This window comes from Mesoplodon bidens (genome assembly GCF_964165515.1).
Source record: "Mesoplodon bidens genome assembly, chromosome: 7".
In the NCBI taxonomy this organism is placed as follows: Eukaryota; Metazoa; Chordata; class Mammalia; order Artiodactyla; family Ziphiidae; genus Mesoplodon; species Mesoplodon bidens.
Window position 1 is genome coordinate 54360334 of NC_138164.1, and position 17635 is coordinate 54377968.

General features: G+C 36.8%; 1 protein-coding gene across 6 annotated transcripts in view; it reads left to right on the forward strand.

The window, feature by feature from the left end:
- The window catches only part of SBF2 (SET binding factor 2), a 469332-nt gene that overhangs the window by 284772 nt on the left and 166925 nt on the right, over positions 1-17635 (forward strand). For 4 of the 6 annotated variants that reach the window (XM_081239230.1, XM_081239229.1, XM_081239231.1 and 1 more), the window contains one exon: positions 982-1131. In XM_081239230.1, the coding sequence (XP_081095356.1) occupies positions 982-1131 (150 nt within the window). Of the gene's footprint in view, positions 1-981; positions 1132-13074; positions 13162-16064; positions 16293-17635 lie in introns of those variants that run through there. The other 2 variants (XM_081239234.1, XM_081239232.1) reach the window with 2 other exon arrangements.

Genomic DNA, 17635 nt, shown 5'->3' on the forward strand with positions numbered 1-17635 from the left:
CCTTCTTTAATAAAGCATACTAAACATATGTAACCTTTCCTTAGTGACTCGTCATAATTCTGAACATTTATTACAAGGGGCTAGTAAAACATGTAAAATGAAGTTTTTACCCTTGCACTAAATGACCTCAAGCCTCTTTATATTTTGAGTTTTTTTGGTATCCATTTTTTTCTTATGGTTGAAGTGTTACAGGCTTTCTTTTGCTTCTCTTGCTTTCAGCTTTCACAGCCTGTTTCCTGTACCCGTTGTAACAATATTAGGTCCCCCTACTCTCAGTCTTCTTCCCTTCCTTCTTATTTGCCCCTTTGTTCTCATTTTAGGTTTTCAAAGTTAAATTATTACTTTATGTAAAGTAAATTAATTCAGCTCTAAAGGTGAAATGGAAGAGGCATTCTTGTGGGTGATGAAGTAAAAGAGTTTTAGTATATACACCTAGAGATTTCTGTTTGTTGCTCTGAGTTTTTTTCCTTCTTAATTATGCTTTTGAAATAAGAAGAGATTGCAGAATTTTACAGTCATAAATTAAAACTGAGTAGTGATTAAGTTGCTAATCACTTTAAAAGTATAAAATCACCCATGATTCTTGTCATTTTAATTTTTCCTTCTATTCTTGCCATGGAGATGTGACCAGTTATTGCAAGAACGTGTCTAAGTGTCTGTGGTTTTGACTCATAATCTGAAGCAACAGTTATTTTGGTGACCACAATTTTGATGAGTTTTTTTTATGAAGTTTAATGTTTTCTAAATGTATCACATAAACTAGTCCTACTTATTTTCATGCTGCCTTACAAATAAAAGAATCACTATAAATCCATCTGTTTACAGTTGTCCTTAACAGTACATCACCTCTTTTCTAGCAGTTTAATTCTACTAATAACTCTGTTAAATGGTTTATAGGATACACGTGAGTTTTCAGCATGATTGAAAGTTACTTTTTTTACAGTGGTACCTTTTGTTCATGTCTTCCTCTCTTGTCCTCAGACCCTTCCTGCTGCACTGAGAGCCCTTAAAGGAAAGGCAGCAAGACAGTGTCTCACTGATGAGCTGGGTTTACATGTTCAGCAAAACCGGGCAATATTAGACCATCAACAGTTCGACTACATAATAAGGATGATGAACTGTACTCTACAGGTAACTTTTAGTTCTTTCAAATTATCCTTCTTATTTGAGAATACTCTTTATTTTTCCAGGCGATTCAGTAATTACCAATATATCAGGTTCTTGAGCCTTCTGCACCTAATAGGATGAAGAGCCAATATCCATACCATTTCTGTCAGAAACACTTATGTATTACTTGGCATAAATATTAAGAGTTTTTTATTCTTTCTTTGTTTTTTCTTGAAAAATATTAGGTTATTTTACTAGTTCTATAAGTACGCTTTCTGAAAATGAAAAGTCATCTTTAAAACATTCAGTTATATATTATATAATGTCTGTATTCATGTCAGCCCTTTTCAGTCAGTTTTCAGTTGTACTATTAAAGCAGAGGGCAATGAATGGTGGGGTAATCCAAATGATAAATGAATTACTCAGTTAAGAGTTTACTAAGTACTTTGTGTGGGTAAAGCACAAAAAAAATATTTCCAGTTGGCTTCAACATATGTGTATTATCTTACAGAGATAAACTTCCCACACAATAATGAGGACATAGTTTAGGAGAAGCAAATAATCTGATTTCCCTATCCTGTCCCTGTGACATTGGCATCGTATTCTTTGTAGGTGATGCAAAAATTCTTTCTTAAACTTTTTGCACAAAGAGAAAAATGTGATTAAATAAATATTAGGATTTCAAAGACTATCTGTGGGACTCCAGAGAAACTGAGTAAAATGCATGTTAAATTCTGGTAGATTGGAAAGTGAGAATTACAGGGTATAATTAATAATAACATTTGTGGATGAAAGAAGGCCTAAAGAAATGGAAAGATATACCATGTTCATGGATTGGAAGACTCAGTATTATAAAGATATCAGTTCTCCCCAAAATAATCTATAGAGTTACTGCAATTCCTGTCAGAATCCCAACAGAAAGAGCAAAAGTCTGAGAATTACCAACATACTCCTAAAACAAACGGCAAAGCCTGGGAATTGGCCTTGTCACGTATCAAAAATTAGTTTAAAAGAAGACACACAAATGGCCAAAAGGTAAGTGAAAATGTGCTCCATGTCACTAATCATCAGGAAAATGCAAATCAAAATCATAACGAGATACCACCTCACATCTGTTAGAAAGGCTATTATCAGAGACACAGGGGATAATAAGTATTGGCAAGGATATGGAGAAAAAGGAACCCTTGTGCACTGTCAGTAGGAATGTAAATTGGTGTAGCCACTATAAAAAATAGTATGGAGATTCCTCAAAAAATTAAAAATAGAACCATACCATATGATCCAGCATTTCCACTCTGGGTATATCCAAAAGAAATGAAAACAGGCTATTGAAGAAGTATTTGCACTCCCATGTTCACTGCAGCATTAGTCACAATAGCCAAGATGTGGAAATAACCTAAATGTCCATCAGTGTATACATGGATAAAGAAGATGTGGTATATATACACAATACAGTGGAATATTATTCAGCCATGAGAAAGAAGGAAATTCTACCACTTGCAATAACGTGGATGAACCCTGAAGGCATTCTGCCAAGTGAAATAAGCCAGACAGAGAAAGACAAATACTGCATGGTATTATATGTGGAACCTTAAAAAAAAAAAAAAAGGTCAGACTCTTAGAAACAGAGTAGAAAATGGTTGCCAGGGGCTGAGAGGTGGAAGAAATAGGGAGAGGTCGATAAATGGTACAAACTTTTAGCTATAAGATGAATAAGGCCTGAGGATCTAAGGTACAACATGGGGACTACAATTGGTAACACTTTATTATATAACTGAAATTGCTAAAAGAGTTGAACTTAAATGTTTTCACCAAAAAAAAAAAAGACAGATAAATATGTGAGGAGAGGTGTCATTTAACTGAGTTGTGGGAATCCTTTCACGATGTATACATATATCAAATCACCTCAGTGCACACTTTAAATATCTTACCATTTTATTTGTCAGTTATACCTCAATAACACTTAAGAAATTTTTTAATTAGTTTAAGACTGTAGTAATTAAGACAGTGTGTGGCACAATCATAAACAAATTGGCCAGTAGAGCAGAATTTAGAGTTTATAAACAGATGTACACATGTTTGGAAATGTGATTTATGACAGAGTTGGTGTTTCAGATTAATGACAAAGAGGTAAAACATTCAATAACTAGTACTGGGACAGTTGGGTGACCATGTACACATAATGAACCATGTACAGGAAAAATGTACCGATACCTCACACTATACACTAAAATCAGTTTTATGTGGATTAAATATTAATACTTAAATATGAAAAGCCAACCTATATAGTCTTTCAAAGAGAATAAATGACATAGCCTTATGACTTTGGGGGAGGGAAAGATTTGTTAAACACGGTAAAAAATAGTGCCAATCTTAAAATATTGTTATATACCACTTTTACCTCAGTTAGAAAGAAAAGATCGGTAAATTTGACTACATTAAAATTAGAACTTCTGTTCATCAAAAAATACCATAAAGAGAATGAAAATGTAAACTTCAGAGTGAGAGATGTTTGCAGAGCATATGACTACCAACTGATTAGTACTCAGATTATAAAAACTCGTACAAATCGATAAGAAAAAGACAACCCAAATTTTAAATGGGCAAGAGACTTAAAGTATCCCAGAGAAAAGGAAATCCACTTGGATAATTAGTGTATAAATAAAATGACATTTTTAAAAAAGATGATCTATGTCAATAACTGGAGAAATGTAAATTAAAACCACAGTGAGATAGCATTTTACATTCACTGTTTTGTAATAATTGTATAATTGGATAATATTAAGTATTGGTGAAGTTATCGAACAAATGGAGCATGTAAACTCTGCTTGTTAGGGTGTAAAATGGTACAAAGATTTTCTTGTAAAGCTGAATATGAACATATTCTATGACCCAGTGATTCCACTCTTAGAGGAGATCTTACCCACATACACCAAGAGATATGCAAAAAGTGTTCATAGGAACATTGTTTGAAATAGAAGGAAACTGGAAACAACTCATATGCCAACCAGCAGTAGAATGAATGTATAGATAAATTGTGCTATTTTCTTATGTTAGAATATTATTTAGCAGAGATAATGAATGAATTGCAGCTATAAGGAACAATGTGGATGAATCTTAAAGAAAATAATTTTGTGCAAAAATAAAGAGGCAATTCAATTACAATATGCTTTCATTCATACAAAATTCAAAGCATGTAATATATTATTTAGAGATATTTAAGTTAGGGATAGAATATATGTGTTAAAACTAAAAAGAAAAGCAATGTGTACATATATTAAATCATCACATTGTATACTACAATTTTATCTGTCAAATGTACCTCAATAAATCTGGGGAAAAAGAAAATTAAGGGATAATAAGCAAAATATTAAAGAAAATTACCTCCAGGAGACAGAGAGGAAGGACATGAACATAGAGATCTTCAAAGGTAATGGTAATACTCTATTTCTTAAACTATGTATATGGGTGTTAATTGTATCGTTATTATTTATAATCTTATAACTTATACACATTAATGTCTTAGGGTACTACTGTTACTTTTTTTGCAGGGCATATTTATCTTTTTTTTTTTTTTTTTGCGGTACGTGGGCCTCTCACTATTGTGGCCTCTCCCGTTGCGGAGCACAGGCTCCGGATGCGCAGGCTCAGCGGTCATGGCTCACAGGCCTAGCCGCTCCGCGGCATGTGGGATCCTCCCGGACCAGGGCACAAACGCGTGTCCCCTGCATCGGCAGGCGGACTCTCAACCACTGTGCCACCAGGGAAGCCCGGGCATATTTATCTTTTAAAACCCATTTCAAGTGATACCTTTCTCAGAAATTCTAACTTAAAATCTAGCATCAAAAATGTAATCTTGGGCCTCCCTGGTGGCGCAGTGGTTGAGAGTCCGCCTGCCGATGCAGGGGATGCGGGTTCGTGCCCCGGTCCGGGAGGATCCCATATGCCGCGGAGTGGCTGGGCCCGTGAGCCATGGCCACTGAGCCTGCGCATCCGGAGCCTGTGCTCCGCAACGGGAGAGGCCACAACAGTGAGAGGCCCGCGTACCGCAAAAAAAAAAAAAAAAAATGTTATCTTGTTTAAGCAAATTGGCAAGATAGATGATTCACCTTTATTGGAAGTACATTCTTACTTTAGAGCATGAGAGACTAGCTGTAATAGTTTATAATAGCAAAAATTGAAAGCATCCTAAATGTTTACCATTTGCATTTTGATTAATCTAATTATGGTAGAACTCTTCTTCAGAATACTGTTCAGTTACTGAATAGAAAGAGGTAGCTCTATAATATGTAGAGCTATAATATGTAGCTCTATAATATGTACCCATATGAAAAAACTTCTGTTATGTATTGCCAGGTGGGTGGGCAAAAGGAAGTTACATAAAGTAGATATAATTCTATTTTTGACCTAAAATTACATATATGTATGTATGTATATCATGGTAAAAATCTGGAAGGATATTTACACTAAATCCTTAATAATGGTTATCTCTGGCATAGATAGAAGAGTTTTGATTTCCATTTAAACTTTTCTCTGCTTGAAACACACACATACACACAAGCATAATTAAGTTATATAAAACATATAACAAGCATATTTTATAACTTAAAAATGATTCTCATTTTTGTAGGAAGGAAATTATCAAACCTTTATGAGAAGAATAAGACATAATAAATTTACCCTAAAAAATCTCACGTCTTTTGCTACTTTTGTTACTTTCTTACAGTTACTTTGGTACTGTCATTATAGAGAACAAAGGACTTTGACTAATAGATCAAGGTCACCAGAAGCTATAAAGTTAGGTAATTTCCTGATTCCCTATAACTGGTGATAAAACTACAAAAACTGATTTAGGGAGCTTTTTTCCATTTGTACTTTATGTGCTATAATTAACTGAAGAACTAAGTTATAAGGCTTTCTCTAAACTTAATTTTAGCATATACTAATTAGTAATTACTTATAGAATAGCGAGGTACCCTTGGGTTACAAAAATATTCCTTTTCATTTGAATAATCATATTCTAGGCGTAAAACTTGCATTTTTTTTGGTGTTGTTTCCAGATACACCTGTACTGATGAACACTTAATATTTTAGAATTCACTATTTCATAAATACATTAAAATATATCCTGTCTTTCTTCCAGCATGTGCTGTTGTTTAACATTATAGAGAGGCTCTTTTCAGTTATAAATGGGTTCACATGTGATACTCTTATTTTAATGGGTTATTTATTACCAACTTGGGATTTATTAATATTTATATTCTTGTTGCAACAATGTTACTTGTGGGGATTTAACATGACATTCTGAACATTTTTTACAAAAGCATAGAATTTCAAGGCAGAGAGACCAAACATCTGTGTTGGTGTTTTAAGATAGAAACATTAAATGAACCAATTTTTAGGTAGTGATTCAGAAACTTTAGTAATTTTTGCTCTTCGTGATCTTGAAGTTATTCTGTCTTTTCTGTCCTCAAGGGAAAATTAAATGGAACATGAGTACTGCCAAGGGGTTATTTTGTTTATCAGGTTCTTTCACTGCTAAGATAATTTTTTAAAGGACTTGTTTATAGAGATTATAGATTATTCCTATGTATCTTCTCATCTCAAATAACTGATCGTATTTTAGGTTTTTTTGTAACTGAGATTACTACAAATCTCTTCAAAAATATCATGGCCTTAACTCTTTTCATTTTAGCAGATCTATGATTTTTGTGTCAAGATCTTAGCTAAGATCTTTTCACAGTAAATTATAATTTAAAAACCCAGTAAAGTCCTCCATTTCCAGCATTATAATAAACTGCATGTTATGAGGGACCCTCTCACTAACGTAGAAATAGATCTTAGAAAATTGAAACAACAACAAAAATACCCCATGATTTTGATATATAGTTTTTCCCAAGGAGAAAAGGAAATCTATAATAGGCCCCTCCTCTACTCTCAAGAAAAGGACAAATAGGAAAGACCAAATTCTGAGCTCTTAGCAGGTAGGGAAACCAGATTTGTGAGCACAATTAAGTCGACTTCTGTAAAGAGAGCTGGTTGAACCTGAGAGCTTTATTTACAGCAGGGTAGGACACTGGAAGAGGAATAAAATAATCCCTCTTCAACGGCATGCCCCTCACCCTTGCCTCCAGAAGAAGCAATTGTAAATCCTTTCTAGAATAGTGCAGCCACAGTTTAGGCAGTCAGGATTCCCACAGATAAAATTCAGTAAGATATGAACTCACAATTTTAAAATGACCAAATACCAAAGAAATGAGCCAATATGAAATAGTATCAACACAAACAACCAACAGCAGATTGAGATTGAGACTCCCAAAGGCTTTATATATTGGCATTATTCAATATGAACATATAATAATTAAAATACTTAAATAAATAAAGGATCGAATACAAAATAAGCAAATAACAAGAAACTAACAAAAATGGCCAGGTAAGTTTAGATTATATAATCAGTAAAGTAAAAACTCAAAGTATAGGGAAAACCCAATATTGTTACAATGTCAGTTCTCCACAAATCAATCTGTAGCCTGAATGAAATCCCAATAAAAACTGCAGCAGAATTTTTTCTAGAAATTGACAGGATGATTCTAAAATGTATGTGGAAATGCAGAGGACTTAGAATGGCCAAAGCAATCTCGAAAAAGAACAAATTTGGAGGACTTAACACTACCTGATTTTAAGACTTACTGTTAATCCACAGTAATCAAGACAGTGTGATACTGACATATCAAATAGATCCGTGGAAAAGAGCACTCAAAAATAGACCCGCATTTATGGCATTTTTGACAAAGGCACCAAAGTAACCCAATAGGGAGAAGAAAGTGTTTTCCACAAATAGTGCTGAAATAACTGAATATATCCATATGGAAAAAAAGTGAACCTATACCTCTGCCTCACATCAAACACAAGGATTAACTTGAGGTAGAGCACAGACATAAACATACAATATAAAACAATAAAGCTTTTAGGGGAAAGCATGGAATAGAGTCATGACTTGGGAATGAGCAACAGTTTCTCTTTTTTTTAATAATTAATTGAATCTTCATTGCGACTTGTAATCTTTATAACTGGCAACAGTTTCTCAGGTGACAAAAAGGGATAACCAAAAAAGAAAAAATAGGTCACTGTACTTCATCAAAATTAAAACTTACACTTTACAGAAGACAGCATTAAGAAAATGAATAGTTAAGACTAGGAAAAAAATATTCCCAAAATGTAAACGTGACAAAGCACTGATGTCATGTTTATATAAAGAACTCCTACAACTTAATAAGGAGAAGCCAAACCAGTTTTTGAAAATGGACAGTTTGAACAGACACTCACAAAATAAGATACGTGAATGGTCAGTAAAAACATGAAGAACTGCTCAGTATCAGTCATCTGGGAAATGCAAATGAAAACCATTATGAGATACTACTATATAACCACCAGTATGGCTAAAATTAGAAAGACTGGCAATTCCAAATGTTGACAGAGTTGTAAAGTACTTGGAATTCTCAGGTTTTATTGTTGAGAATGTAAACTGGTACAATCACTTTAGAAAAAAGACTGGGAGATTCTTATAAAACTAAGCATATACCTATCCTATGATCCAGTAATTTCACTCCTGGGTCTTACCTTAAAAAAATTAAAACATATGACTATAAAAAGACTTATACAAAAATATTCATAGGAACTTTATTCATAATAGCCTAAAACTAGAATCAGCCCAGGTGCCCATCAATCAGAGAATGTTTTTTTCTTTAACTGCCATATATCCGTACAATGTAATACTAATCGGCGATAAAAAAAAAAAAAAAAAAAACAGGCTAGGGGCTTCCCTGGTGGCGCAGTGGTTGAGTCCGCCTGCCAATGCAGGGGACACAGGTTCGTGCCCCGGTCTGGAAAGATCTCACATGCCGTGGAGTAGCTAGGCCCGTGAGCCATGGCCGCTGAGCCTGCGCGTCCGGAGCCTGTGCTCTGCAACGGGAGAGGACACAACAAAAAGGCTAATGATACGTGCAACCACATAGATATATCTCAAAAACATTATGGCATATTTGTCAAAACCCAGTGAACACTTAAGGTTTGTGCATTTTATTGTATGTAAATTATACAGCAAAAGAAGAACCTATAAACAAATATTGACCTCTAATGATATGCATGCTAAAGTACTTGGGGGAAGTATAACTGACGTCTGCGATTTACTTTGAAATGCACTAAAAATAAGATGGGTTAAAGGATAGGTAGATGAATAGCTAAATGATAAAGCAAGCGTAGTAAAATGTTAATGACAGTCTAGGTGGTTAGTATACAGGTGTTCACTGTAAAATTCTTTCAATTTTGATATATATTTGAAATTATTTGGGTAAAATAAGTAAACAAAGAAATAAGTACATAATTACAAAAAGCTCATTGAATGGGTTAAACATCACACTAAATGCAGTGAGAGACTTGTAATGAACTGGAATGCAGATCTGAAGCAATTACACATAGTGGAGCAAAGAGACAAGAAGATGGAAAATATGGAAGAGAAGTTAAGATACATGGAGGATATAATGAGATGGTCTAACACAGTGCTATTCAAAGTAGTAGTCTGTGACAAGGTAAGGAACTTGTGCCAGAATGTGAATCAGTGGCTTTCTTTTCATTGAGAAAGTCTTGCATAAATAAATAAGTAAGTAAGTAAGTAAGTAAGTAAGTAAGCAAGCAAGCTACTCAACAGTGGGCTTAGTATGACTTCAACTGGCAGTGGTCAGTATCTCCAAAAGTAGCTAAGGGTCCTGCCTTATTAAAAAGGATAGGCTTCACAGTCAAGCCTCAGATTTTGTCATGGCTGAAAATTCTAGTTACCAACAAAAAATTTTTATAATATTCCATTGGTTACTGGATAAATTCTTATATTGGGCATCTTAGGCTAAGGGCTCTGAATAATATAGGAAACCACATAGAGGTTTAAAAGTATGAGAAAAATGGGGGCTTCCCTGGTGGCGCAGTGGTTGAGAGTCCGCCTGCCGATGCAGGGGACACGGGTTCATGCCCCGGTCCGGGAAGATCCCACATGCCGCGGAGCGGCTAGGCCCGTGAGCCATGGCTGCTGGGCCTGCGCGTCCAGAGCCTGTGCTCCGCAACGGGAGAGCCCACGTAATGCAAAAAAAAAAAAAAAAAGTATGAGAAAAATGGCTTATCTTCTGGAACCCCAAACTTTCCACAATCTACAAGGTTTTTTTTTGTTTGTTTGTTTGTTTTGCGGTACGCGGGCCTCTCACCGCTGCGGCCTCTCCCGTTGCGGAGCACAGGCTCCGGACACGCAGGCCCAGCGGCCACAGCTCACGGGCCCAGCCACCCCGCGGCAAGCGGGATCCTCCCAGACCGGGGCACGAACCCATGTCCCCTGCATCAGCAGGCAGACTCTCAACCACTGCGCCACCAGGGAAGCCCAATCTACAAGTTTTTAAGGACACTCAAGCACTGCTGATGACCAGTCCTATGTAAGAGGTAGCAAATTTGAGAATTTTGTTAAGTGCTGTGTTCTGAATGTGTCCTCCCAGATTCATATGTTGGAAACCTAGTGCCCAAGGTGATGGTATTAGGAGGTGGGGCTTTTGGGAGGGGATTAGGTCATGAAGGTAAAGACATCACAAACTAGATTAATGCCCTTTCACAAGAAAGCCAGCAGAGCTCCCCAGCCCCTTCCACTATGTAAAGATATAACAAGAAGTCTGCAACCCTCAAGAGGGCCCTTACTCAACCATGCTGGCACTCTGACCTTGAATATATACACCACATCTTTATCCATTCATCTGTTAACGGACACTTAGGTTGCTTCCATGTCTTGGCTACTGCAAATAGTGCTGCTATGAACATTGGGGTGCGTGTATCTTTTCAAATTAGAGTTTTCATCTCTTCCGGATATATGCCCAGGAGTGGGATGGCTGGATCATTTGGTAGTTGTATTTTAGTTTTTTAAGGAACCTCCATACTATTTTCTGTAGTGGCTGCACCAATTTACATTCCCACCAGTAGTGTAGGAGGGTTCCCTTTTCTCCACACCCTTTGTAGACTTTCTGATGATGGCCATTCTGACCAGTGAGAGGTCAGAATTTCACTAAGTGAAATAAGTCAGAGAAAGACAAATACTATATGATATCACTTATATGTGGAATCTAAAAAATAATACAAATAAACTTACTTACAAAACAGAAACAGACTCACAGACATAGAAAACAAACTTAGGGTTACCAAAGGGGAAGCGGGGAGGGATAAATAAGGAGTATGAGATAGCAGATACACACTAGTATATAGAAAATAGATAAACAACAAGGATTTACCGTATAGCACAGGGAGCTATATTCGATATCTTGTAATAACCTATAATGGAAAAGAATCTGAAAAATATATATATATATATACTGTATCACTTTGCTGTGTTCGTGAAACTGACATAATATTGTAAGTCAACTGTACTTCAGTTTTTAAAAGAAGAGTATATTAATCAGTAGAATACATCTTTTGCTTGAGCAGGGTATGTATTTTACTCCTCTCCTCCTTTCTCTTCCTCCAGACATTTACTGACTTCTATCATGTACTAGTCTCTGTAATAGGTACTAGACATACTGAGATGATAAAGATATCATTTTGGTTCTTAAGGAGTTCACAGTCTAGAAGGAAAAACTCACAGGTAAACCGGTATATGTAATACAGTGGAATATGCACTGATAGAGGTGTGTGAAAAAGTGCTACGAATGCTGTTACGGGTTACTGGGTTTAGAGTGGGAAGGAGATGGTCACAGAGGGCACTTGTCAGACAAGGATTGGGAGGGAGAGTGTTCCAAATAGACGAAGTTGCTAGTAGAAAAAAGTATGGAAAGCACCTGTGTTTTTGAAAATCAAAAAATATTTCAATGTTGCCAGGTGTAGTATAGAAAGGTGGTGGGAGATGAGATAAGTAGATAGAGTAACTTCTGGTTAAAGTGAACATTGAATACATACATTTAACCTCAACTACTACCCCAAAACCCTAAAACAAAAGTAAAGAGTTTTTTTAATGTGTAAACCCACAGGCAAAACAAGATAGGAGACAACAGCAACAACATTTTAGAAACTAGAAAGTTGATAGATGAGTGCCTTTACTTAGCAGCCCTAAGAAAGACTTTTCCTAACTAACAGTTGTACAGGCCTTAAAGCACCCCCGTTTGCGGAACTGCAAAGGGCTTAGGAATTAGAGATATCAAGTTATCACTGAAAGCAGGAGGTTAAGATGGAACTAAAACATTAAAAAGAGGATTAGTTGAAAGTCTCCTTAAGGTGCAGTTGGAGTCCCCTCTCAGATCTTTTCCAGTTCCGTGTTAACAGCCAGCTGCCTCTCCTTTACCCTGGCAGAGTATTAGAGGTTGGTTGGTTGGTTTGTGTATTTATTTTTGAGAGAGAGAGACAGAGTGTGAACAGGCCAGGGAAACACTATGTCTGGCTGAGGGAAATACTGTTTTGCTGCAAACAAGGGAGTAAAGTGAGTGTCAGATATTAAGAATACCAGTCGACAACTTTCCCCCTTCAGCTCCTAGAACTCTGGCAGCCTTCCCTCAAGCAGGACATTGGAAGACAGCTCTCTGAGAAATGTGACCAGCCAAAGAGGAAAAGATTTTACTAAAAATACTGAGATAAGAGTTTCTTAACAGAACAGCTCAACCAGGTCATGCTATAATGAAGCTCTCAGTCAACAAGCTTCACCATGGACACGTTCTTTTTCTTTTGTCATTCTTTGGTTTACCTCTTGCGAAGGATGACCTAAGCAGAAGGGGTCAGTTAAACAAAGTCAGTTCCTACTCCCCACCATTGTTCCTCAACTCTGCTTTCATTCTCCACGCCCCTTGTAAGAGAATCATCTAGTCAGCATCCATAATTATTCTGTTCTTTTCCTTCTTGGGTACCTCTATTCCTCTGACTGCCTCAGACAACCTCAGCTTTCTTTTGGCTTTGAAACAGGGTCATCCACAATCACTACTACCCTCTGGAAATAGGCTCAGAGAAATAAAGTAATTTTCTCAAATCACACAGCTTGTAATTTGAAAGGTGTGTCCTAAATCTAATTTTTTTTTTATTCTTGCCTTTAAATCACTGATTTACTGTGTTCTTCAAAAACTGTGGCAATAGGTGCTATATAGCTAAATTTAAGTTTAGATCAGGAACTTAAATTCTAGAAACTTGTGGATCTTTATTTTTATTTTTCCTAAATAACAATTGCTTTTGAAAAACCCCAACCTTAACTGAGTGAAAACAGACCTTGTTTTTATTGTTCATCATTGTATACCCAACATCCAGCACAGTACTTGGCACATAGAAAGTATTCAGATATTGTTTGAATACATGAATGATTACATAATTTCATGGAAGCAGTAATTATTGAAATAAGAGTCTGCTTTTCTAAGTTACTTATTAAGGAACCAACTTGGTTGTCAACACTTTGAATTTCAAATATAGGAGAAAATTCATTAAGAAGTTAGCTGTTCTAACTGCTGTAAGGTTTAGGCCAAATCTTTGGCTATCACCAACTCAACCAGTGAGAACTCATTGATAAATCTAGTGGAAACTTTTCAGTTCTTATTTATTTGTTTGTTTGTTTGTTTGTTTATTGACACATGGTAGATTTGATGATGACCACTGGCCACTTCTGTGCAAAACCCTCTTCCCTTATCTTTGATGATACCATTTCTCCTGACTTTCTACTTCTTTTGAATCTCTTTTTCAGTCTTTTTGGCAAGCCTTCTTTTCCCCTGTCCAGCAAGTCGTTATGTTTATTTGCATCTTAAATCTTCTCCCAGTCTAAGATTCTACCTAATCTTATTCATCCCCATTACTGTCTTCTACCTAATCCTTCCAAATCTTCCTCCAGAACTGAATATCTTGCTGGTTGCTCTCCATCTTTACTTGAATGTCCCAAAGCTATTTAGATGTTATGTTCCAAACTGAAATAATCACCTTTTATCCCCATTTTCAGCCACCATCCACAACCTCTTCCTCCTGAGTTTCCTGGTTTAACAAATGGCACCAAATAAGCCAAAAACATAAAATTAGTCTCTTAGCCTTATTCTCATGTCTGATCAGCCACTGAGTCCTATAGAGTCTGCGTTCCTATGTCTCTTTCCTGATGTCTCTCAACTCCTATCCACTTTTCTCTATCCTTAAATTCCAATATCTTGATTTAAGTCACCAACGTTTCTTACCTCTTTTACTGCAGCAACTTCTTAACTGATCTCCCCACCTCTCTCCTGACCCATCCCCTTACTTTATCTGTTTCCTTGCTTTACAAAAGTGATATTTCTACAATTCAGGTTGGATCTCATCACTTCCCAACTTAAAATCCTTTCCCCATGCCCTCAAAGTAAATTCTGATCATATCTTTGCTCCTTCCTACCTCTACAGCCTCTGTCAATCCCCTGGCCTTTGCACATCTTACTGCCTTAGTTTGGAACACTAATTTTTTCTACTCCCTACTCCCTCAATTGTCCCTTTCACCTAGCTAACTCCTAGTCATCCTTTACTCTTAGTTTAGATGTCACTTCCCCCTGGAAGCCTTCTTTGGCCTATCAGCTTTAGGTTGGTAGCCATTTCTGTGTGCTTCTACTGTATTTTGTACTGCGTCCATCCTATCCACCGTGATCCTACAATAACACTTACACTTACCACATATAATGAAATTACCTGTTGGCATACCTATATTCCCCATTATGTCTGGCATGAAATAGTCTATCAGTACAACTTGGATGAATGAGTAAATGAATAAGTGAATGTAATATAAGTAGCTGCTTACCTTATCTGGTTAGAGTTTCAGTTCTCCACAGCTTCCATCCTTAAACAGGTCGGTAGCTTTTATCCTTTCTTGGCTATAATCCAGTTCCCAACCAAAGCTAGCTAGCCTCTGCTCACTTTTGTATCTCTGTGCACGGGAATATCTAGGTGAGAAAATCTAGATGGATGGTTTGGTAATTCACAACCTCTGCTTGAAAGCAAAATTTAAAGTTCACATATAGCTGGCAAATACTGTCCCAATCGACAGTACTGTCATCGATATATTGGGTGGGCCAAAAAGTGCCTTCAGTTTTTTAAGTAAAGATTAAAGACACATTTTTCATTTTCACCAAGAACTTTATTGTACAACATATTCACCATTTTGTTCCACTACCTTCTGCCGTTTCTCAGGCAACTTCATAATTCCATCTTCCCAAAACTTTTTATCTTTTCGAGCAAAGAACTCTCCCACGTGCCTTTTACAGTCTTCCAGGGAATTGAAATTTTTTCCATTAAGAGAATTTTGTAAAGACCGAAATCGATGGAAATCCGAAGGTGCAATGTCTGGTGAATACAGCTGATGAATTAGAACTTCCCAGCCAAGCTGTGACAGGTTTGCTTGGTCATCAAAGAAATATGTGGTCTTGTGTTATCATCCTGATGGAAGATTATGCTTTTTCTGTTGACTAATTCTGGATGCTTTTCATCTAGTGCTGCTTTCAGTTGGTCTAATTGGGACCAACTTGTTGGAACTACTCCTTTGGCTTTCCAGAAGGAGCTCATAATAGAGGACTCCCTTCTAGTCCCACCGTATACATAACATCACCTTCTTTGGATGAAGACCGGCCTTTGGTGTGGTTGGTGGTGGTTTATTTCACTTGCTCCATGATCTCTTCCATTCCACATTATTGTACAGTTCCACTTTTCATCGCCCGTCACAATTTCTTTTAAAAACGGAACGTTTTCATTACATTTAAATAGAGAATAGCATGCAGAGATATGGTCCAGAAGGTTTTTTTTGCTTAACTTACTTGGAGCCCAGACATCAAAGCGATGAACATAACCAAGCTGGTGCAAATGATTTTCAACGCTTGATTTGGTTATTTTGAGTATGTCGGCTATCTCCCGCGTGGTATAATGTTGATTGTTCTCAATTAATGTCTCGATTTGATCTCTGTCAACTTCAGCTGGTCTACCTGACCATGGAGCATCGTCCAGTGAGAAATCTCCAGCACGAAGCTTTGCAAAGCACTTTTGACACGTTCAGTCAGTCGCAGCACTTTCCCCATACCTGTACAAATCTTTTTTTTTTGCATTTCAGTTGTGTTTTTACCTTTCTTGAAATAATAAAGCATAATATGCTGAAAATGTTGCTTTTTTTCTTCCATCTTCAGTATTGAAATGGCTACACAGAAATTCACTAATTTTGAAAAGTCTTTTTTTAAATGTATGCTGATATGACAGCTGTCACATACAGTCTAACAAAATTGTTTCAAGTGAAGTTAAAGACAACTAAGTGCTACTAGAGCCATCTTACAGAAAAAACCAAGCGAACCTTTTGGCCCACCCAATATTTAAAGCATGAGTGTTCGTATCTACTGTGTTAGAATCCCAGGGATGAAGCATCTTGTATTTTTTTTAAAGTTCCACAGGTAAACTTGACACGTAACTAGAGTTGAAAAATCAGTGTCCTGTTATATGGTGTAGTAATTTTTTAAGCTTTCCTTAAAATTTTTAAATGTGCATTTCTGGGCCCCATCATCAGAGATTCTGATTTGGTAAGTCTGTAAGGGGTAGATTAGAGCCAACATTTAGAACTTTTCAACAGCAAAAAGGACAGCTTTATTGATATGCAATCCATCAAATACTCTTCAGTCATTTTCAGGAAAGCTGAAAATGGATTTCTGCATTGTCAAAGAGGTTGGACTAGATGTCCCCCAGATTCCTCTTATAAATTCTGTCATCTCAGGACCCTTTTTTTCATCCTTGCTTAGTAGGAGCAATTGTGACCCTCTCTAGTTCATAACACTATATCATCTTTGGTCCATGCAAGGTCCCATTCTTGTTTTATTCATTTATTTTTAAAGTTGTTCTTTCTTTTTTAATATTTATTTATTTATTTGGCTGCACTGGGTCTTAGTTGCAGCACACAGGTCTTTAGTTGCGGCACACGGGATCTTTTAGTTGCGGCATGTGGGATCTAGTTCCCTGACCAGAGATCGAACCTGGGCCCCCTGCATTGGGAGTGTGGAGTCTTAACCACTGGACCACCAAGGAAGTCCCTATTCATTTATTTTTATTACCATTATGCTCCCAATCTCCCTCAATTTTTTTTTTTTTTTTTTTTGCGGTACACGGGCCTCTCACTGTCGTGGCCTCTCCTGCTGCGGGGCACAGGCTCCGGACGCGCAGGCCCAGCGGTCATGGCTCACGGGCCCAGCCGCTCCGTGGCATGTGGGATCCTCCCAGACCAGGGCACGAACCTGTGTCCCCTGCATTGGCAGGCGGACTCTCAACCACTGTGCCACCAGGGAAGCCCTCCCTCAATTATTTTAATGTGTTTAATATATTATTTTCAATGTAGATGTTGTTTAAAATTGCATATTATTTAGTGCACATGTATTTTTAATTTATGTAAATGGTGTAGTACATATTGTTTCTTTTTCAATCAGCATTATATTTTTAATATCATCTTAGGAGGCTAGTGTAAATATGATTCCAAAACCAAATAAATACAGTAGAAGGAAAGAAAAAAATA